The sequence below is a fragment of the Epinephelus fuscoguttatus genome, linkage group LG5 (genome assembly GCF_011397635.1).
Source record: "Epinephelus fuscoguttatus linkage group LG5, E.fuscoguttatus.final_Chr_v1".
Classification (NCBI taxonomy): domain Eukaryota; kingdom Metazoa; phylum Chordata; class Actinopteri; order Perciformes; family Serranidae; genus Epinephelus; species Epinephelus fuscoguttatus.
In genome coordinates, this window is record NC_064756.1 from 26,107,128 (window position 1) to 26,127,907 (window position 20,780).

General features: G+C 40.4%; 1 protein-coding gene across 1 annotated transcript; it reads right to left on the reverse strand.

Annotated features, from left to right (window-relative positions):
- Positions 1 to 1,010: 1,010 nt before the first annotated feature.
- On the reverse strand, positions 1,011 to 8,000 carry LOC125888773 (extracellular calcium-sensing receptor-like). The gene is made up of 9 exons (XM_049576361.1): positions 7,777 to 8,000; positions 7,430 to 7,623; positions 7,275 to 7,381; positions 6,300 to 6,587; positions 4,813 to 5,364; positions 4,463 to 4,681; positions 2,109 to 2,232; positions 1,519 to 1,991; positions 1,011 to 1,430 (listed from the first exon to the last, which is right to left on the reverse strand). Exons 1-9 carry the CDS (start codon positions 7,998 to 8,000, stop codon positions 1,011 to 1,013), a joined length of 2,601 nt encoding a protein of 866 aa, XP_049432318.1.
- Between the last annotated feature and the right edge of the window lie 12,780 nt (positions 8,001 to 20,780).

A 20,780-nucleotide genomic window follows, 5' to 3' on the forward strand; every position in this document is an offset into this window, starting at 1 on the left:
TATGAGGCTGCAGGGGATTAAGCCATGAAAATACACTCATTATCATACATTCAGTTCCTTTTGCTGAAGTTAACTTGACTTGTGATGATGAATGGATTCAATCTGAGCGTGCACTGCCAAACTACTGTGGTCGTCACATTTCTGTAACTACTTATCCAGCAGAACAAATTTCAGAAACCACAGCAAAAAAGGAATTTAGGTAAAACTTACCGCGACATGTTTCCTCAGGTTAGACGTTCAGTTTTTGTATGCTGAAATGTCACTTTGTTTTGGCAGACACAGGAGACACATTATATACGTAGCTGCTCTTTTGCACTGTGTGTAAGCAAAACATGCTTTGTATATGAGGCCAGGGGTGTTGATCCTCTTCAGTTTTAGCATTGGAGACAGTTGCTGTGCCATTTTTCATGTGTTTTTTCATTCCCTGTCTGCTACGTTGGAAGAGTTTGTGCTGCTATGCCGCCACAGTTTGTGTGTGTCATGTGACTGCATGGCTACGTATGATTGGTGAAACTGAGTCATGTGATTATTGTTGCTACGTTTGATTGGTGAAACACAGTCATTTGGTAGATCCACTGGCGGCATATCTCTAGCAAAAATAAAGCATATCTAATGTGTAGAATAAATAGAAAAAAAAAGTTATGAGTTGAGTGTAGCGCAATGTAGCGGAGTAAGAGAAGCTTTTCTTCTTCACAAATCTACTCAAGTATAAGTAAAAAGTATGGTACAGTAAAACTACTCTTAGAAGTACAGTTTTTTTTTTTCAAGTAAAGGTAACAGAGTAAATATAACTCGTTACTACCCACCTCTGGTCCAGGTACATCACAAGTTGTATTCTGTGGGTTTATGTGTTAGCTTGCAACGGGGCAACAATATTTCAAAAAGGTTTGCTTTATTGCATTTCAAACATTAATCTTTAACAATTTTGATGACAACACAAGTATATTTCATTGAAATGGCTTTCTCATAAATGTCAGTTACTTAGCCACACATGTAATCAACTGTTACATTCATCTTTGCATCATGTATTTTTTGCTGTTTTTTTTGGGTTTCATAATAATGATGTAGCACTTTGGAGCAAAAATGCAAAATAATAGACCAAATGCTGAGGCAAAAATAGCAAAAATATGAACAGCCACTGTGTATTTCCCAGCTGCGCTCACATAAACTGGAATAAAGGTAATCCACACTGCAAAGAATATCAGCATGCTGAAGGTAATGAACTTTGCCTCATTAAAATTGTCAGGCAGCTTCCTCGCCAAAAATGCCATTAGGAAGCACATGCAGGCCAAAATGCCAATGTATCCAAGAACACACCAGAAGCCAACCTCTGAACCAGTAACACACTCAATGATGATGGAAGCACTGTAATCTGTGTTGTTGTTGGCATGAGGTGGACTGGTGAGCAGCCAGATCAGACAGATTATTACCTGAGTGGAGGGAAAAACAGGATCTTCATTTTTAATTGACACAGTTGAAAACATATTTATAGCGTTTACTTGTGGAAAGTATCTCTACCTGAACAGCTGTTCCTAAAAGCACACTGGCTCTCTGCTGTTTGGGTCCAAACCACTTCATGACATTACTCCCTGGCAGTGTGGACCTAAAAGCCATTAGGACCACTGCTGTCTTGGCCAGCAGGCATGAAATACAGAGGGCAAAACTGATCCCAAATGCAGGGTACCTGATACTGCAAAGCCAGTCTGAAGGCTCTCCAATGAACAGCAGACCAACAAGGAAACAGACAGCAAGAAACACCAAGAGTAGGAAGCTCAATTCCATGTTGTTGGCCCGAACCAGTGGAGTGTCTTTGTATGTGAAGAATATGGCAAGGACGGAGAGAGAAATACATGCTCCAACAACAGATACAACACACAGCACAATACCCATCAACTCAAAGTAGGACAGGAACTCAATAGTCTTTGGGATGCAGTGATCTCTGACTTTATTGGGCCATGTGTCCTCTGAGCAGCGTGAGCACTCTAAAGAATCTGGAGATGGGGAGAGAGAAGAAAACTTTTCAGAGGAGTCACATTTAGATACAAACAGGTCAGTCTATATATGGATAACACAAAAGAAAGGTTGATAAAAGCCAGAACACAACAGACCAGTCTCATTACTAACTTCTCCCTCAGCACAGGGGACACAGTCAAAACAGCAGATGGGCTCTCCCTTTCTCCTGGCGATGCGGTAACCTGGAGGACAACTGTCACTGCATACAGACCGGGAAGCCTGAGAGGCAAAGTTCAGCTGCTCAGAAAGACACTGATTTAAATCAATATTCACCTCTGTATCTGCTTTGTTATGCGATACTGGTCTCTGTGGACTCTGTTTTAGATCCAGAGTGAAAGTCTAAACTATAAAAGCTGTGTTAACTATACAATGGATACGATTTTGTGAACTACCTATTACTGTAATAAATAATTAACATGAATGTTTTTTTCACACAATCACCTCAACTATTACCTATTAAGAAATGCGGCTCTTAATACAGTAATGATACTTAGCTATGGTGGCCATATGAGCTCAATGCACTACAAATTAAGAAAACACATTAAAAAAAACCCAAAACAAATAAAAAAAATACAAAAACATCTATACCAAATAGACAACATGTGTAGCACAAAGAAAAAAACCCACAACATAACAAAAAGCAGAAACACACCATATATGATACCATAGGTACCATATATGACAAATGAAATTGTTTCTAGGGGAAAGTAAATAATGATATTCTTGGCAGAGGTCTCTGACATTGATAAGAAGCTTCTTCGCAACAAGGCATGAGGTGTGGATGGGATAGCCCTGATATAATGAGGCCTGTGGACACTGATGGATTGTCTTGGCTGACAAACTCTTCAGTGTTAAGTGGAAGTTGAGGACTGCACCTCTGGACTGGCAAATCAGGATGATGGTTCCCATGAAGGGTACTGAAGGGTACGCTCCAGTTATGAGGTTATCACACTGCTCAGCTTTCCTGAGGAAGCATATTCCATGGTGCTGGTAAAGAGGCTGTGACCAGTTGTTGAACCGAAGATTCTGTCCTGGCCGTGGAACAGTGGTCCAGCTCTTTTCCCTTGCACAGTTGCTTAGGAGGTTTGTGGGAGTTTGTCTGTCCAGTCTATATGTGTTCTGTGGACTTGGAGAAGGCTTACAACCATGTCTCCCAGAAAAGTCCTGTGGGTGGTTCTTTGAAAGTATGGGGCACCAGGAGTATTGCTACAAGCCACCCCGTCCTTGTATTACCAAAGTGAGAGCTGTGTCTGTATTCTCAACACAAAGTCAAAGTTGGCCTCAGCCAGGGTTATCCCTTGTCATTGAATCTCAAAGCACGGCCATAGGGAGGAGAGTGCCCTGTTTGGGGACCCCAGAATTGCATCTCAGCTCCTTGCAGATGACGTGGTTCTGTGAGCGAGATGGTATTCTGCATCTCCAATTGTGAGGTTGTGGTACTCTGCCAGAAAACAGTGAATTGCTCCCTCTAGGTTAGGAGTGAGTGATTGCCATAAGAAAATTTCAAGTATCTCAGGGTCTCGGTGAAATGTAGCATGAATTGGACAGGTATGGTGCGGTGTCAGCAACACTATAGGCATGGTACCATACATTTGTGGTAAAGAGAAAACCTTTCAATTTACCAGGTGATTTACATTCCAAACCTCATAAACTTTGGATACTGACCTAAAGAATGAGATTACAGACACAATTGGCCACAATGAGTTATCTTTGTAGGTTGGCTGGGCTCACCCTTAGAGATAGGGTGAGAACAGACATATATAGAAAAGAACTCCATGGAACAGACATCTGAAGGTAGCTAGGAGCAGAGCTGCTGCTTCTTTGCATCAAAAGGGACCAGTTGAGGTGGTGCTGGCATTTGATCAGGACGCCTCTTTGGCTTTCCTCTCACAAGTTTGCTTTTGGTAGGAGACCCCAGGGTAGAACCAGAACACACTGGAGGGATTATTTATCTCATCTGGCCTGGGAATGCCTCCCCCTGGGGAACTCACAGGATGAGAGTTGAAAAACTTTGCAAGGGAGAGAGGGACATTTAGAATGCCTAGCTTCAACTGCTGCAATATAAAATGAATGAATGAATGGATGGATGGTTGGATAGATGGACAGATGTGCATTTGTGTCAAATTAGTACAGGTGTTTTCTTAATATGCTTGTGGTTTGTCTATCTGTTTATCTGGTTGTTAATTTGCAGCTTGTTGAGCTCTCACGGCCACTGTTCACTATGCAAATTGTTATCAAAACCTAAGGTTTTTTATGGGGTCTGCAAAATTTAGGTGCAATCGATGTCAGCTTGAATAGGTTATATTTGGGGTTAATATTTTTTTTGGCTTTTTTTAAAATAAAGTATATTGCACACTAATAAGAACAAATTATCTGATGTGCTGATCAACAGTTCATGAAGCAGTTTAAAAGGTGAGCTTGGTCTCAAGCCTGTTTGTAGCGGACACACCTGCTTCCCAAAAGGCCACTGAATCACTGAGTCATTTATGACCAGGCTGCGTCCAGGCGAGGAAGCGTCATAGAAACCTACTTTTACCAAATGTAGTGAACCGTCAGGCCTCCTTTGCCAGTTCAAGAGATCATAATAAGCAATGGGGTCACCATTTTGATCAAAGTTGACTTTCTCCCCCAGTGCAGAAAAATTAACTTGCTTCATGTAGTGCATTAGCTGAGGAAGGAAGGAAAACAGGCTATCTAAACACAAACTACACTGCACAGCACTTCTTTTTAAAAAAGAAAAAAAGTTTATTCATTTAGTTGAAAATAATGTTTAAATGTTTAAGTTATAACTAGTCTTACCTGCCACGGTTGGACATTCTTCGGGTCTGCACAGGCACCATTAAGGAAAGGCCCCTGCTCAATTATGCAGTTACTCATATCCTGCAAGGCATGGGCCACCACATACACAGCCTTGTAGACATTATAGGACACTCTTAGCTGTGTCACATCAGAATAAGGAGAGTAAACATCATTTAAATTCTCTGTCCCTTTGCATGGTAATCTGTCGAGGTAGTTGTCGCCTCCATGTGAATGGTCATTCATTGACCCGTTCAATCTGCAGTTAAACAGCTCTTCCCAAAATTCTGTCAAGAAAGTTGATTCATGAATATTGGATGGTCTGAGACTACTGAGGTATTGTTCCAGCTCTGGAATCACATCAGCTCTCCGGATGGCAAATCCTAGTGTTCCTGTCAGCAGATCTCCAAACTTTTCCCAGAGAGAACTGGCAGTGGCCCAAGCTTCACTGGCGATCCACTGCAGGCCAGTAATATTCCGACGTCGAACCTCTCTTAGAATGCCCTTCATTTCTGAATCACTGCAGAAGTTAATGATGACCTTTGAGGATGCCATCTAAACAGTGAAAATATTGGCATAGTTAATGCTTGATAAAATAATAAAACTGATACTGTTTTAAAGAGCTTTAACCAAGTGGTGTGTTGGACCTCCTCTACTCTATAGGATATATGATTTACATTCAAACACCTATGATAATATAAACTGTAGCACTTTGAAACACTAATGAATATGCATGATCAAACCATGTGTACATGGCATGTACAAATAAATGAAATAATAGGAAAGTGTTACATGACATTTCAATCCCACAAATAAGCCTGAAATGCTTCATATTTATTTGCAAGACTGCACTGTCAGGGAGGTGTTCTGTTACCTTAATGGTTATTTTTGGGTCATTGTTTGTGGTGTACTGCTAATGTTTCATGAGCCTAACTTCTACTGGAAATGTGACTTTTTTTTTTAGTTCTGAAGTATTTCAGTACCCTGATACTCCAAAACCTACACAACTTCACATCAATCTAAGCTAAAGCTAAAGAAGCAAAGGGCAGCATTTTGTTTTTATGTTTATAATAAAAGGAATCTGAAACTGAGACAAGCATGGAGTTTTAGTGACTAAAATTAGATATCAGTTTTTACATGCATTATTAACTTTCAGTGTAAATTGACTTAATTAGTTTTACTTGTTGTCAGATATGTAAATATAGGAATAACACTATTGATACAATAAAATACTGTTTTTTGCAACTTGAGCTTATGCAAGCCAAAAATACTAATTTAATTAAATTGTGTTAATTTCCATAATAATTTAAATGTACAAATCAACACTCCACCCATTGACCTTAACTTTTCAGTACTGCAATACTGAATACTGAATAATACAAAGCTGGGGCCTTGAATTGACATCTCTCGGAAACAATACTATACTGTTATTTTGTCCATAGCCTGCATGTATATAAAACAATTAAAAAAATGCATTCAGCCATCAGTACCTGAATAACATCCAGAAGCTTATCTAGAGCCTGCTGACTCAGTACTACAGGGTAGAAGTGAGTGAAGGCAGCACACACACCATACTGCACTGACTCTTGCAGGAAAAGCTGGATGGCAAAGCGAGCATAATCAGATTCCAACCCTATGACTCCCACCCAGGTCCAGCCAAAATAGCTCACCAGCTGGGCCAGGGCTTTGATCTGAAAGGCATCACTGGGCATGGTGCGCATGAATGTGGGGAACTGCCGTTGGTTACTCAGACAGCTGCAAGATGCAAAATAGCTCACCTGGTATTATAGAAAACAATAATTAACCTTCTGCACACAATGAAATGGCTGTTGTTCAAGCATCACATTTCACTTAACAATACCAATGTCATTACAAGCACTCAGTGGTGCAGTTTTCCCGGCACTTGAAATGAAAAAAGCTAGTTTGAAGTCTAGTAACATAACTACTCAGCTTTAAAAACTGAAGATAAGTTCATGCTTATTTGGAAATATGAACAAATTTTCTACATTTCTGAAAGTTATTTTTGTCTTTTTTTACAGTCTAGGCATTATATTTGTAAATTTACAACTTAAGCACTTTGTACTTAAATGACTGATCAACAACAAGAAAATTTCATCCCTGTCCAGTGAAAACCATGTTCTCCCAAATTTGGTGATTTTGAATTAATTGAAGGATTTTTTTTTTTTTTTCTCTATGGTTGAAGAAAGCTAAATAATTGGTTTGAAAAACCCACTGGAGGATCTGAAAAATCAGAATCAGAATCAGAAAGACACAATTGGGCTGCTTTTCTTTTCCCTGAAAAGTTGATGAGAAGAGTGGGTTTAACATAACAAATATGATTAGCAACTTTGTGGAACTTAATTAATATAAAGAAACCATAAAAGACTGATTCAACATGGAAAAAAAACACATTATTAACATTATCACAACAAAAGTGCACAGACCAGACTGTCAGGCAGTCTCACCAGGGGGATATGGAAAGAACCCAGGCTTCTTAGCAGAGCTATCGACACCCCAGAAGCAGCATCTCCTATGATTACTGGGGACACAGTACTTTGTACAGCAGCACAGCCTAAATTAGAAGTACTGTTTCTTTTGAGACCTTTGTCTCTGTTCACACTCTCAACTCTAGTGCCTGTCTCTGGCTGTCCATTCACCAACAGCAAAGATGCTCTCAGAGACACAGGTATGTCATCACAGCTGTCACGAATGTTGTAACCCAGCTTGAGCTGTGGCAGGAGGTCACTGCGCTGGTTGATCTCTTTGATTGCAAAAGTCATGGTCTGCATCCAGCGCAGAGCACGAGAGTTGAAACTGTAAAGAAGTGAAAATGAGTTCATCACACAGCACAAATATATACATACTGTATAGGTATATTAAAATACCCTAAATGCAAATCCAATAGATAACAATCTACTCTGTTCTACACACCTAACCACTACAAAATATAATAGAATGTTCACTCACTACTTATACATATTAGGTGTTGGTTTTGTTGTGTATGTTTGAAGCGAAGACAGAGGGCTGTAATGCAGAGGGAATAAGCCTCCTATAACTACATCTCCATCTTCGTACAGTCTGTTTTTCTCCTCATCCCCCAAGAAAACACAGTTATCCAGAGCAGCAACTGAGCCAGGTTTGACCCAGAAGAGAAAAAAGAACATTAGAAGCTTTGCAGCTGGCATTGCCATGGCTAAATATATAAAGAGTAGCCCCCCTTGTTGGTAACATACAAAGGAATATCATATTTTAGGTCACAGCTGATTTATACACTGTAGTTAGCACACATTAATCTGCTAGTACCGCCCAGATATAGCTGTGACATCATTTAATCACCTTAAGTGTCTGGGGTGGGGTGGGTATACAGTATCTTAAAAAAAAATAAAAGTCACAATCTATTGTTTATTGTTTGTTTATTGCTTGGTTTTATCTCAAACAACAACAACAATAGCCATAAAATCAAAAATAACGAAATGTCAGAAAAAGCTCAACACAAAGAAACAGTCTCATCCAGAAAAACAAAAAACAAAATAATGTGTTCGAGAGGGAACAGGTGAAAGCAGAAAGCTTATTTAGTCCTGTCCCTTCCTCACAACATCATGTCATATGCAATAAAATAAGAAAATAAAACAAGAAAGATAAATAAAAAAGTATACATATGCATGCATATATATATATATATATATATATCTGAAAAGATACCCTGACAAAATAATAAAAAAAATACAACAAAACAATTAATAAAACAAAGATAAAGGCATAATAAAACTAGTCTCCTACAATATCCTAAACTCAAAAAATGAATTTCCCAATCACTCCCCATATGTAACCAAACTAACATATTCAGTGATCCATGACCCAACCATGATTGCAGTTAGTTACATTTGTATTATACATGTTGTTTGATTGTTGATTGCTATCAGCTGTGAGGCGGAGTGATACATGCACAGTGAAATAACCGTGATGTTGTACTCCAATATCGTCACGGTTTTATTGTCTCTCGACCAATCAGATTGCAGGGCCGGAACTAACTGTTGTATAAAGTTGTTTAGAGGTCCTTATTTTTATATTTGTCAAGAACTGTTTTCTTGTATCTGTTTTTAAACTGTAGAGCTAGTGCTTTGTTTGATTTCTTCATCAAGACCATTCAACAAGGTTACCCCACAGACTGATATGCACATGCTTTTAAGAGTAGTATGTACACAAGGTTGTTTAAAATGTAGTTTTCCTCTTAGATGATATTTTCCTTCTCTATTTTGAAACATTTTTTGAATGTTTTCAGACAGTGAATTATTTCTTGATTTAAACATCATTATTGCTGTTCTGGCTTTCACTAAGTCCATGCATTTCAAAGTCTGTGATTTAAAAAAAAAAAATAGAGGAATGGTATGATTGAGATACCCAGCATGAATGTATCCTTACTGCTCTTTTTTGCAATGTGCATATCCTTTGTAAGGTGCTCTTGTAAGTATTACCCCAGATTTCAACACAATAGATCAGATATGGTAATATGAGTGCACAGTTCACAGTTGCACAGAGAGTGTAGCGTTGCTTGATTCAAGATGTGTCTACATTTATTCAGCACTTCAATGCTCTTTGCCATCTTAGAACACAGATACTTAATGTGGGCCTTCCAGCAGAACTTGTGGTCTATTAAAATACCCAAAAATTTGTTTTCATAAACTCTTTCTATTACATTATTAATTTGTACTTGAACATCTTCATTAATTTTACAATGTCCAAATAACATAAATTTAGTGTTGTCCAAGTTCAGTGATAACTTATTTATATCAAACCAACAATTTAATTTATACATTTCTTTCGTGACCACTTCCAAGAGCTGCTGCAAGTCTTCCCCAGAACGAAAAATATTAGTGTCATCCGCAAAGACAACAAACTTAAGTGCATTTGAAACTCTACAAATATCATTGATGTACAAAATAAATAGCTTCGGGCCCAAGACTGACCCCTGTGGGACACAGGTAATGTTCAGACTTTGACTTGTGATGACCCATCTGCACAAATTGAAGCCTATTTTTAATGTAGCTCTTAATCCAATCAAATGCAACCCCTCTAATGCCATACCTCTCCAGTTTTTTAAGTAGTATCTCATGATCAATTGTGTCAAATGCTTCTTTTTAGGTCAACAAATATTAGCTTTAGCCTGGCCTGGTGGATGGGCTGATAGGCTGATGCAGTTGCTAGAAGCCTGGCTGCTGTTCATGAGTAAAGCTCAGTGAAGCTCAGCACTGATCCGAAATAGAGCCAAAAACCTCCAAAGATACCAGCAATGTCCACAATTTTTCAGTATTGACATGCTTTTAATCTTCTTAGATGAAACAACAGCAGAACTGTTGAATTTAATGCAGGATTCCTCAGATTTTGGTTAGATAGAAAATCAGCCACAGGTTCAGAGAAACACATCAGCAGCCATCTTAAACTGCTGGGTGAGGCATAGCTCTAGCCTGGCATCACTCAATTGACCTTAAAGGTTCTGCTCTAAGCTGGTTTAAATCTTATTTATCTGATCGATTTCGGTTCATTCACACTCATGATCAATCTTCTTTACGTACTAAAGTTTGTTTTGGAGTTCCACACGGTTCTGTGCTCTGACCAATCCTATTCACTCTATATATGCCTCCCTTAGGTAACATCATTAGAAATCACTCTGTAAATTTCCATTGTTATGCGGATGATACACAAATGTATTTAGCGATAAAGCCAGAAGAAACGGATCAATTAACTAAACTTCAAAAATGCCTTAAAGACATAAAATCCTGGATGAGCCCCAATTTCCTGATGTTAAATTCAGACAAAACTGAAGTTATTGTTCTTGGCCCCAAACAACTCAGAAACTCTTCATCTGATGATATAGTTTCTCTGGATGGCATTGGTCTAGCCTCTAGCACTACAGTAAGAAACTTCTGTCTTTTAACTCCCATTTAAAACAAACCTCACGGACTGCGTTTTTTCAAATTAGGCCTATCCTGTCCCAAAAAGATGCAGAAAAAATGGTCCACACTTATGTTACCTCTAGGCTGGATTATTGTAATTCCCTATTATCAGGTAGCTCTAATAAGTCTTTGAAAACTCTCCAGCTAATCCAGAACGCAGCGGCATGTATACTGACAGGAACTAAGAAACAAGATCATATTTCTCCTGTTTTAACTTCTCTGCACTGGCTCCTTGTAAAATCCAGAATTAAATTTAAAATCCTTCTCCTAACTTATAAAGCTCTAAATGGTCAGGCTCCGTCATATTTTAGAGAGCTCATAGTGCCATATTATCCCACCTGAACAATCTCTCTCTCTCTCCTTTGCAAACATTCATGTCCTGTTACTGCATCTCACTAATTAGGCTCTACTGCATGTCACTAACTCGGCTTCTTCTCCTGAGCCTTTGTGCTCCACTGTCTGGCAGGTTACCTCGTATCGCAGCTGTGCCTAGATTGTGTGACGTGGTTGTGCTGCTGCCGTGGTCCTGCCTGATGCCACCTACTGCTGCTGTTATTATTAGTCATACTTCTACTGTCATTATACACATATGATTATTATTGTCACATACATATACTATCATATATTAATATATATGTATACAATACAATATAATACAATATAACAAATTGTACCACAATATCCATAATTATTATTATCATATTACTACTTAAATTCATGTTGTTATAAGCTACTGTCATTACTGTCTGTCCTGCATCTCTCTCTGTCTCTGTCTCTGTCTCTCTTTATGTATAATTTTGTCATGTGGAATACTGTAAATTTATTATGTTGGTTTGTTCTGTACGACAGCTATTACACGTCTGTCCATCCTAGAAGAGGGATCCCTCCTCAGTTGCTCTTCCTGAGGTTTCTACCATTTTTTTTCCCTGTTAAAGGGTTTTTTTGGGGAGTTTTTCCTTATCCGCTGTGAAGGTCCAAAGGACGGAGGGATGTCGTATGCTGTAAAGCCCTCTGAGGAAAATTGTGATTTATGATATTGGGCTTTATAAATAAAATTGATTGATTGATTGACTGATTGATTGACAGTGCCACTCGTCTTCCCCAGTATGCCTGCAGCAGGTTGTGACCAGTATTATCAACTCAAGCTGCTGTACTGACCATGGATGCTATGCTTGCTCATGCACACAACATGCTGCTGCATGCCCTGCATGTATTTTAGCTGTTATGGTTGACTGCAGTTCTGTGTGTAGTTTGTGCATCCCCAGCAGAAGCTGTTGCTTGACTGGTGTGTGTTGGCACAATGTTTAACACTGTCATGTCTGTGAATTTCATTACATTCAAATGTAATGCAAAGGGAAAATCTTACCTAAGTTATTTTACCGTCAACTTTTCTAGTTTTTGAAAAGTGTTAAAATGTCATGTCATGATAAAAAAAAAGCTATAAAAGCCATAATAGGTGCACACATCATTTTCATGCACTATATGTACCTTTTTGAAGTAATGTACCAAAAATTCATACATATCCCATGTAATGTTGAGCCAGTAATTTGTGTATTATCAATACTTTGAAAGGCAACAATAAAGTGACCTATGCACTAATTGGAGTAAATAAGGAGGCAGTCTCTGTAAGGAGGCAGGCTGTAGTGGTGGATGGGTCACAAAACACAAGACTTTTCCCTAGGTCTTTCCCCAGGGGATTGGTGTTTGGAAACATGTAAACTTGAGTATTCATGTTTCTCTTCCTAAACCCAACCACAATAACATACTCTAAACCTACCCTACATGACACTCAGCTTAAATTCAATCAGGAAGACTTTCTTCATGCTATATCCATTCACAATTTGCTTTCTAGCCCACCAGTTCCACATCAGCTAACTATGGGTGTTTCCTCTCCCGTTTAGCCAATCAAACTTTGCCACAATCAACATCAGCCATTCATGTTGCTACTACCAAACTGTTCTCCTCTCTGCTCCTGTCAGCTGTCATTTTAGGCGGAATTGGCATGGTTGGCAATTGTTCACGTTCCGTTTGCGTTTTCAGTCTCTCGTTGATAGTAGCAAGCCAATGTGTGATTCCTTAGCAGAAGCAGAATCATCTCTTCCCCATCACATTCTCCAGTTCTCAGGCCTGATATCAGCCATGCCAACTAGCATCATTCTCCATTTCCATTGTCAGTCATCTCGATCTCAGGGAAGTGTATAGATTCAAGATATGGGCCCAAGCTACATGTAACATTATCTGCTACTGCAGGACACTTTGCATATATGCAACCTGATTGCCACGTGCAGTCTCTGACTATTCCGGCCAAACTTTCCATACTCACCTTGTTGCAGTCCCTGGATATGCCTCAGCCTCTGCCTCATCAGCATCCTTAATTACTGCAGGCTTCCACGCGCAGACGGCCTCCACTTTCAACCAGCACTTCATTCTGCTTTTAGCCTCTCAACAACCCCAGTACACTTGAATCCCTCACGGCAAGAGAGCCAGTGTTCAAGCCATCTGATGAAACAGCCTTTCTCACTGTTCAAGATAAGTGTGTCACATATGACCTGTCTTCTAATTGATTAAATGCTGTAGACAAACATTATCACTGCATCATTAATGTGAAGTGATTTATTTCATTTGCTTGTCGCTCCTCATGGGGAAACCATGAGGGGCAACAAGCGAATGAAAGTTTGCATGTGTGTCAGTGTATCTGCTCTTACATCAGTTATTCATCAGGTGGCAGTTCTTTAAATCTGCTAATATTTAATTTCAATCAGGAGAGACACGTTTTTACAGTAAAAGAATATTTATTAACATGAGCATATATGAATGCAAAATCTGAAAGTCCCTACTATCCATACGACCCTGTACAGATGGTATGATTTATGAAGGGTGATGAATGATGAGTATTTATGCCTTTATTGAACATCAAATAATCATCCATCAAATAGCAAGGTCAATACTGACCTAATAAAGCCAGTATCATTGTCATTTGACCGTATTCAAGCTGTATTTGGCCATTGGTGAACTTATCTCAACCATCGCAAATCTCAACTGTCACAACAATTGCCATTACAGATTTTTTTCTCAGCAGATTAGCAAAGTACTCAGGGATATGTTCATACGTGGGTTTTTGGGGGATCAAGTGTGGCCCAATAGCGCTAATTTCATAAATCAAAGCATTTCTGTGCCCTGAGTTCCTGTTAAGTCATTCATATAGCTGGTGGTGGTATTTCGTGGTTTTCTCATTTGCTACCTCTCAGTCAAAGTCTTGGTCATTGTATGTCTCTGCTATTGCCTACCTTCATATTTGATGAAGTCACAGTCATGCAACAACCATTTGTTATTTCTGTTCAGTTGTCAAATTGCTATTCTGTCATTGCGGACTTAAGTTTTGTTAAGTTGTTAAGTAGTTGTTGTGAAGTTTTATTATTCAGACGTATTTTCTTGGCACTTGTTGATATGACACTAATACTGTCCGTCTTTGAGATCTCATGCTGTATACATATATATACATATATATATATATATATATATATATATATATATATATATATATTTATGTTTATGTATACATATGTAATCTTCTGTCTGAACTTAAACTCAGTGTGCGGACACCTTCCTTCTTTTTTGATTTCACCTGTTTGTCCTGCACCTGGTACCTAATATGGTCTTTGGATGTGCGCACAGCCCTTCTTCTTTGTCTGACTGTTTTTCCTTTTACCATTCTATTGAATTTGGTCTGATGATCTTAATTTGTTCAGTCACATGACTTTTTATTTCAGTCGGTCCTAGTTGACTTTTTATTGTGTTCAACATATAAACATGGTCCTTAGGCTCTCATGCTGTGCGCCCATTTTCTGCGGGACCTCATGGTTACTCACAGTATTTTCTGTTCAGTCGTTGGACTTAACATACTGTAGGAGCTAACCGACCTTTCAATTCTCTCCACAATGGATATTGGATTTTCATAAATTTACAGTTAAGTATTGTCTTCAACAGACAGATCCCTCTCAACTCAACCCTTGTCGCTATGGTCTCTGCAGCCTACAACAGCTATGCACAGTGTATCTGACATTAGAGGGACTAACCAATTAACATATTGGCCTCTAGTTTTGCAGACCAGGCGAGGCACCTGCGCTTTGCCAACTGGGTGTGGCCAGGCAGATTTTGCAAGTTTGGCACACCATGCTCGCTGGCGCAGCTACTCCTCCTTCCCATCTCCATCCCTCCTACCTGCGCAAGTCGGAAAGAGGGAGGAGAGAAGGCCTGGAGTGGGTTTTACACACATCACACCAATCAAATGAGCCCCTCTCCTCACCCTTAAATGTGCCGCGTGAAGGTGTAATGAGAGTTTACTCAATTCGCCATGGCAGAAGAGAGCAACAGCGTCAGATGGCCAAACTTCTCCCAGGAGGAAACTGATGTTTTGGCCTGGGACTTCCAAGTTTGCAGTGTCCAAATGGAACGGAACTGCGAGCAGACCTCCACGGGCTGATGATGCAGAGGTAGCCTGGGAGGAGGTCTCCACAATTGTAAATCAATGTTGCGTTTCTCCCGTGCGCGCACGCACTCTTTCTCTCTCACAGTCACACTCTGTTTCCTTTCTTTTGACTTTTCTAAGTTGACAGATGCTGAATATACAGTGGTGGAAAAAAGTTTTCAGACACCCTTAAAATTTTACACAATCTCAAATATTATCATGAAATATTTGTGGAAAAATCTTTTTTGTGTTTCAAAAGGTGTGGCTGTATTAGACAGATACAAACAAATACAAATTATATTTTTTTGTTTATTGTTTACAAGAAAAACTAACAAAACTAAATTCTTGACAGTTTCAATATGTCAGTTCTCAACATTGTCGGTATCAAAGTCAACAAATAACAGAGAATGTGTTCAAAACTGAACAAAAAATAAATAAACCATCACATCATCAAATTAGTAGTAGTCCTGCCATTGGCACGTAGTAGAGCTCTAATCCTGGCTGGCATGTTCCCCACGAGCCTTTCACACTGTTGAGGGGTAATCTTGTCCCATTCTTCTTGAATTACTGCTTTTAATTCTTCTAAATTCTTTGGTTTATGCTTTGAAACAGACCTTTTGATAATCCACCACAGATTTTCAATGGGGCTCATGTCCGGGATTGAGCTGGCCACTCTAAGACCTGGATACTGTGCTCCTGCAGCCAAGTTCTACTGGCCTTGGATGTGTGGCAAGGGGCATTATCTTGTTGAAACATCCAGTTTTTACCTCGACGGAACAGTGCACGCGCAGAAGGGAGCATGTGGATTTCGAGAATGGTACAATACTTGGTAGAGTTCAATGTGCCATCACAGACAGTGAGATGACCAATACCAGCAGCACTCATGCATCCCCAAACCATGATACTGCCTCCACCATGCTTGACAGTAGGTACTGTACATGCTGGAGATAATGCTTCGCCTGGCCTTCTGCGTACCCTCACATTAGTAGGAGGAAGATAAAGCTGGAAACTGGACTCATCTGACCACAAAATCTTCTTCCAGTTTCTGGCTTTCCAGTTCTTGTGTGCCTGGGCCCAATGACGCCGGGCTAACCTCTGTCTCTCATTGATCAGGGGCTTCTTGATAGCCTTGTAGGACCTTAAGCCGGCCTAAAGTCGGCCACGTACAGTGCGGGTGGAACACTGGACACCAGTTTGGTTTGACCACTGCTGCTGAAGCTCCTGTGATGTCATTCGGCGGTTTTGCCTGCACATGCGGATCAGGATGATCAGGTCATTTCTTGCTGAAGAAACCCTTGGACGCCCAGATCTTGGTTTGTCTTCCAAGCTGTTGGTTCGTCTGTATTTCTGCAGAGTATATCCAACTGCTGAAGGACTGCATCTGCACTTCCTGGCTATCTGGTGGCAACTGTACCCTTCCTGGCTGAGAATCTTTATCTTCAGGCGTGTTTCCTGCGTTAGGTTCCTTGTTTTAGCCATTTTTGTGTCTGTGCTGGCTTTATGTAGACACGAAGCTTGGCAACAAAAATTGTGTCTTTTAATAAAAAAGAGCGACCTTCATCACTGGTACCAAAATGACCCAGTACTCAAAATTTCTTATGTATTTTTATGGAACCAATCAATTTTAAGTTTTTAATGGCTTTTTTAGGATTTATTTAGTATTTTGGCTGTGACTGTACTAAAAGAAATTGCACTTGAAGACCTAAGAGTGATTCTTAATGCAATATTTCACAAATGCATGGGGTGTCTGAAAACTTTTTTCCACCACTGTATTCTCCCTATCTGATGCTGTGGCTGTTTGTGGTTGGCTGACAGGGATGTGAACTCATTGGTTTGCAGCTGTGTTAATCAAATCAGGTTGGGTTTCCATTACGTGTGCAAAACCTAAGTGACGGGACAGTCGATATAGAGATACATTTATGTGCTGATTGCAGATAGTGGCATTGAATAGTGGTTTTTGTGGGTATTTATTGGATCGTTAATGTGCCTGACATTGTGGAAACCCGCCTGTAAACTCTTACACTCAAGCACAATTTACTTGAACTCATGTCTATAACACATGGTCTCAAAGCATGCTGGGAAACTCCACCCACCCACCCCCAATACACTACAATAGTGTTTGTTCAATAACAGTACACAATTAACTATTGTATGGCATGAAATGATGGAAAAGACCTTGGCAGAACACAAGTAAAATGAATTGATTAAGGGGATTACAAACATCTACAAACTTGAACATGGATAAACCTTGAATATTTGAGGGTGAGGGTCAAATACCCATGCTTTCAACAGTCCTTGAAGAACTCTTTGTTCCAAAAAGGGTTCTTTGGATCAAAAATGTTCTTACTGGAACCTTTAGTGTTACAAAGAACCCTTGAAAAAACCCTTTCTTCAAATGAGTTTTTCAGAAGCAAATGGTTCTGGATAGAACCTCGGCCCTTCAAGAAGAACCCTTTTGGAACCCTTATTTCTAAGAGTGTAGTTTCACAACGTTTTAATATTTCAATGCTGTTATCAAGCATCGGGGTCCCCTATGGATGAGTTCGTATCCTATTCAACAGCTCTGCAAAAACATTATTATTTCTACATACGATGTGCTACCAACCCTCCAGAACCTAAAACTGTGGGTAAATGAGGACCCATTATGCCCATTGTGTTTAGGTACGGCAACCTTAAAGCATATTTTGTCAGGCTGTAAAGTTAGCTTGTCACAAGACCAATATACATGGCGACATAACCAGGTGTTGAAATGTTTAGCTGCAGGAATCGAAGGGAAACGAAGACAGGTGAATTCAGAAGGTGTTAAGAATAGGAGTTTAGCAATTCAGTTTGTCCGTGAGGGAGAGAAATACAGAAGGGATAAGTTAGTGAGGAGGCAAGGGTGTGGCCGACTAGAAGGTGCTTGTGATTGGGAAATGCAAGTAGATTTAGGGGGAAAGCTTGTTGTTCCCCAGGAAATAGTTTGTACCAAGCAGAGGCCTGACATAGTGTTGTGGTCAGTGAGTCAACGGATAGTTTATTTCATTGAGCTGACAGTTCCTTGGGAAGACTCAGTGGAAGAAGCCTATGAAAGAATAAAGCTTAGATATGCAGACTTAGGAGCAGAAGCTGAGCAGCGAGGACGGAAAACTACGATTTGTCCAGTGGAAGTGGGGTGTAGGGGATTCATAGCAAGATCAGCTGTCTCACTCCTGGGGGAACTCGGAGTCCGGGGACAGAGTTTGAGAATGACTGAAGGAAATGTCAGATGAAGCAGTTAGATGTAGCCAATGGATCTGGAAGCGAAGAAATAATGTCAATTGGGGGCCAGCAGGGGGAACTACTAAGCAGGGTACATAACTCCTTGAGGTCAGGTGGAGAGATCCACTTCCTTTCAGGAGGAAATCCAGGAAGAGGAAGGTTATTTAAGTGTGGGAGTGGCCTATTTGAATCCCTTTTGTTTGAGACCATGCTGCAAAGTGAGTGTGTTTGCTGATCCTGTAAGTTTATTTATCTCCTTTAACTTTAGCTTATATTGTAGTTATGCTATGTAGCGTGTGAAATAGAGTATGGTGAATGTGCTAGGAAATGTAGTATCAGCACTGCTTCTACCTGGAGCTTGCATGTACGGAGCCTGGGTTTGGTTGAAGGTGGCAGTGCTGTTTGGGCTGAGAAAGCCATGTGTAAGTAAGGTAAAGGAGGTTATTGGGTTGGTGCGGGGAGCAGTGAGACCTGGCATTAGGGGAGTGTCTCTGGGACGCCAGAGATCACTGTCTAGCCTCCTGGAGGTGTCGTGGGACCAACTAGACGAAACACTGGTGAAAGGAGGTTCCCACCCGATGACCCCAAAGACATGTTAGTTATCACTGCTCACTGGTCTGTATTGTTAAGCCTTGCCATAATAGCTTATCATAGGGCTTAGGAGGTTATTCACTGAGTGCTGATCCTTTCTCTAGAGCACAAACTTCTTGTGTTTATTTGAATTCAGAACTAGCCCTGCTAGTGACTGCTGTGAATAGGGCAGCTGACAACAAGGGAAAGACCAAGTGACCGCTTGGAAAGACAGCTGACAGGAGGGAAAAGACCCCAAGAGTCAGCGAGAGCAGGGGTGGAAGATGACTCACAGGTGGATTACACGGTAACAGACATTGGAACGGACACGACTCCACGGGGCACGGACCTATCCACCAGGGCTAGAATTAGCAGCACTCAGGGCAAGGCGAGCGCATCTGTAGAGGATAAAAGTAGCACAGTTGAGAACAAGATGCTTCAGGTTTGTCCTTGCGGCTGGCAGAAAGTAACATCAGTGAAAGGCCTCAGAACTCATCAGGGAAAGAAGAAGTGTGTGGCAAAGAAAGGGCAGAGTAGCCACATTGATCAGTACTTCCTAAGGCGGCAGGTAGAAAACCACAGTTTGCAGGATATCAGTAACACTGCCACTGAGCAGGTGACACTGCGGTCAGTATGCCAGTCAGAGAGAGAACCATGGAGCAAAAGGTTAGAGTTAGATGGCCTAGTGCAAATGACAGTAAAGAATGGGAGATAGTTAATAGAGATTTGTCAGTAATCTTGAGTAGGCTTAGAGGAAATGCAATAGAAAGATTAGAAAAGATGGGAGATATAATTTACTCATGTAGTGTAGAGAGGTTTGGGGTGCATGAGAGAAAGAGCAGTGAGAGGGTACAGTCAGGTAAGTCTAGGCAGCAATGAGAAATAGAGAAGTTAGTCAAGGAAAGGAGACAGTTAAGAAAGCAGTGGAAAAAGGCTACAGAAGAAAGGGAGGGAATTAAGGTGTTGCAAGAGGAGTTGAGAAGCAGGCTAGAAGTTCTTAGAAGGGCAGAGCATCTCAGGAAAAAGAGGAGGAAGAAGGAACACATAAGAACAGTTTTTTTCAGGGACCCTAAGTTTGTTAAAGGATTGTTCAGCCAGGAAAAGGGAGGGCAGCTCAAAGCAGAAGGACTAGACGTTGAAGAGTATTTGAGAAATACATATTCAGATTTAGAGAAGAATAGGATAGTAGGTTTCCCGCCTGATATCCCTCCATTAGGAGGGATAGAACATGAGATGGATGTCAGGCCACCTAGGCGGAAGGAAGTTCAGGAGGTGGTCAGGCGTGCAAAGGCTTCTTCGGCCCCAGGGCCTAATGGAGTCCCCTACCGGGTTTATAAAAGTGTGCCTGATATCCTTAAATGTTTGTGGAAACAGCTCAGAATAGTTTGGGAGAAACAAATTATACCAAGAGCATGGTGTAGGGCAGGGGGTGTCCTCATTCCTAAGGAGAAGGAGTCTGTGGACCTTAGCCAGTTCTGGAGCTAGCTACTTAGAAAGGAATAGCTTAATAGATACCATGGTGCAGAAGGCAGGAATACCAGGTTTTTCAGGGTATTTAGAGCATACTAGCATGATCTGGCACCAGATTCAGGCAGCGAAGATTAACAAAAGAGACCTGTATGTAATGTTTTTAGAGCTTGCAAATGCGTTTGGTTCAGTACCACATAGCCTCATTTGGAGTGTGTTTGACTATTTCGTGCCACAGGTAGTTGTCAACTTAGTGCAAGCATACTTTCAGG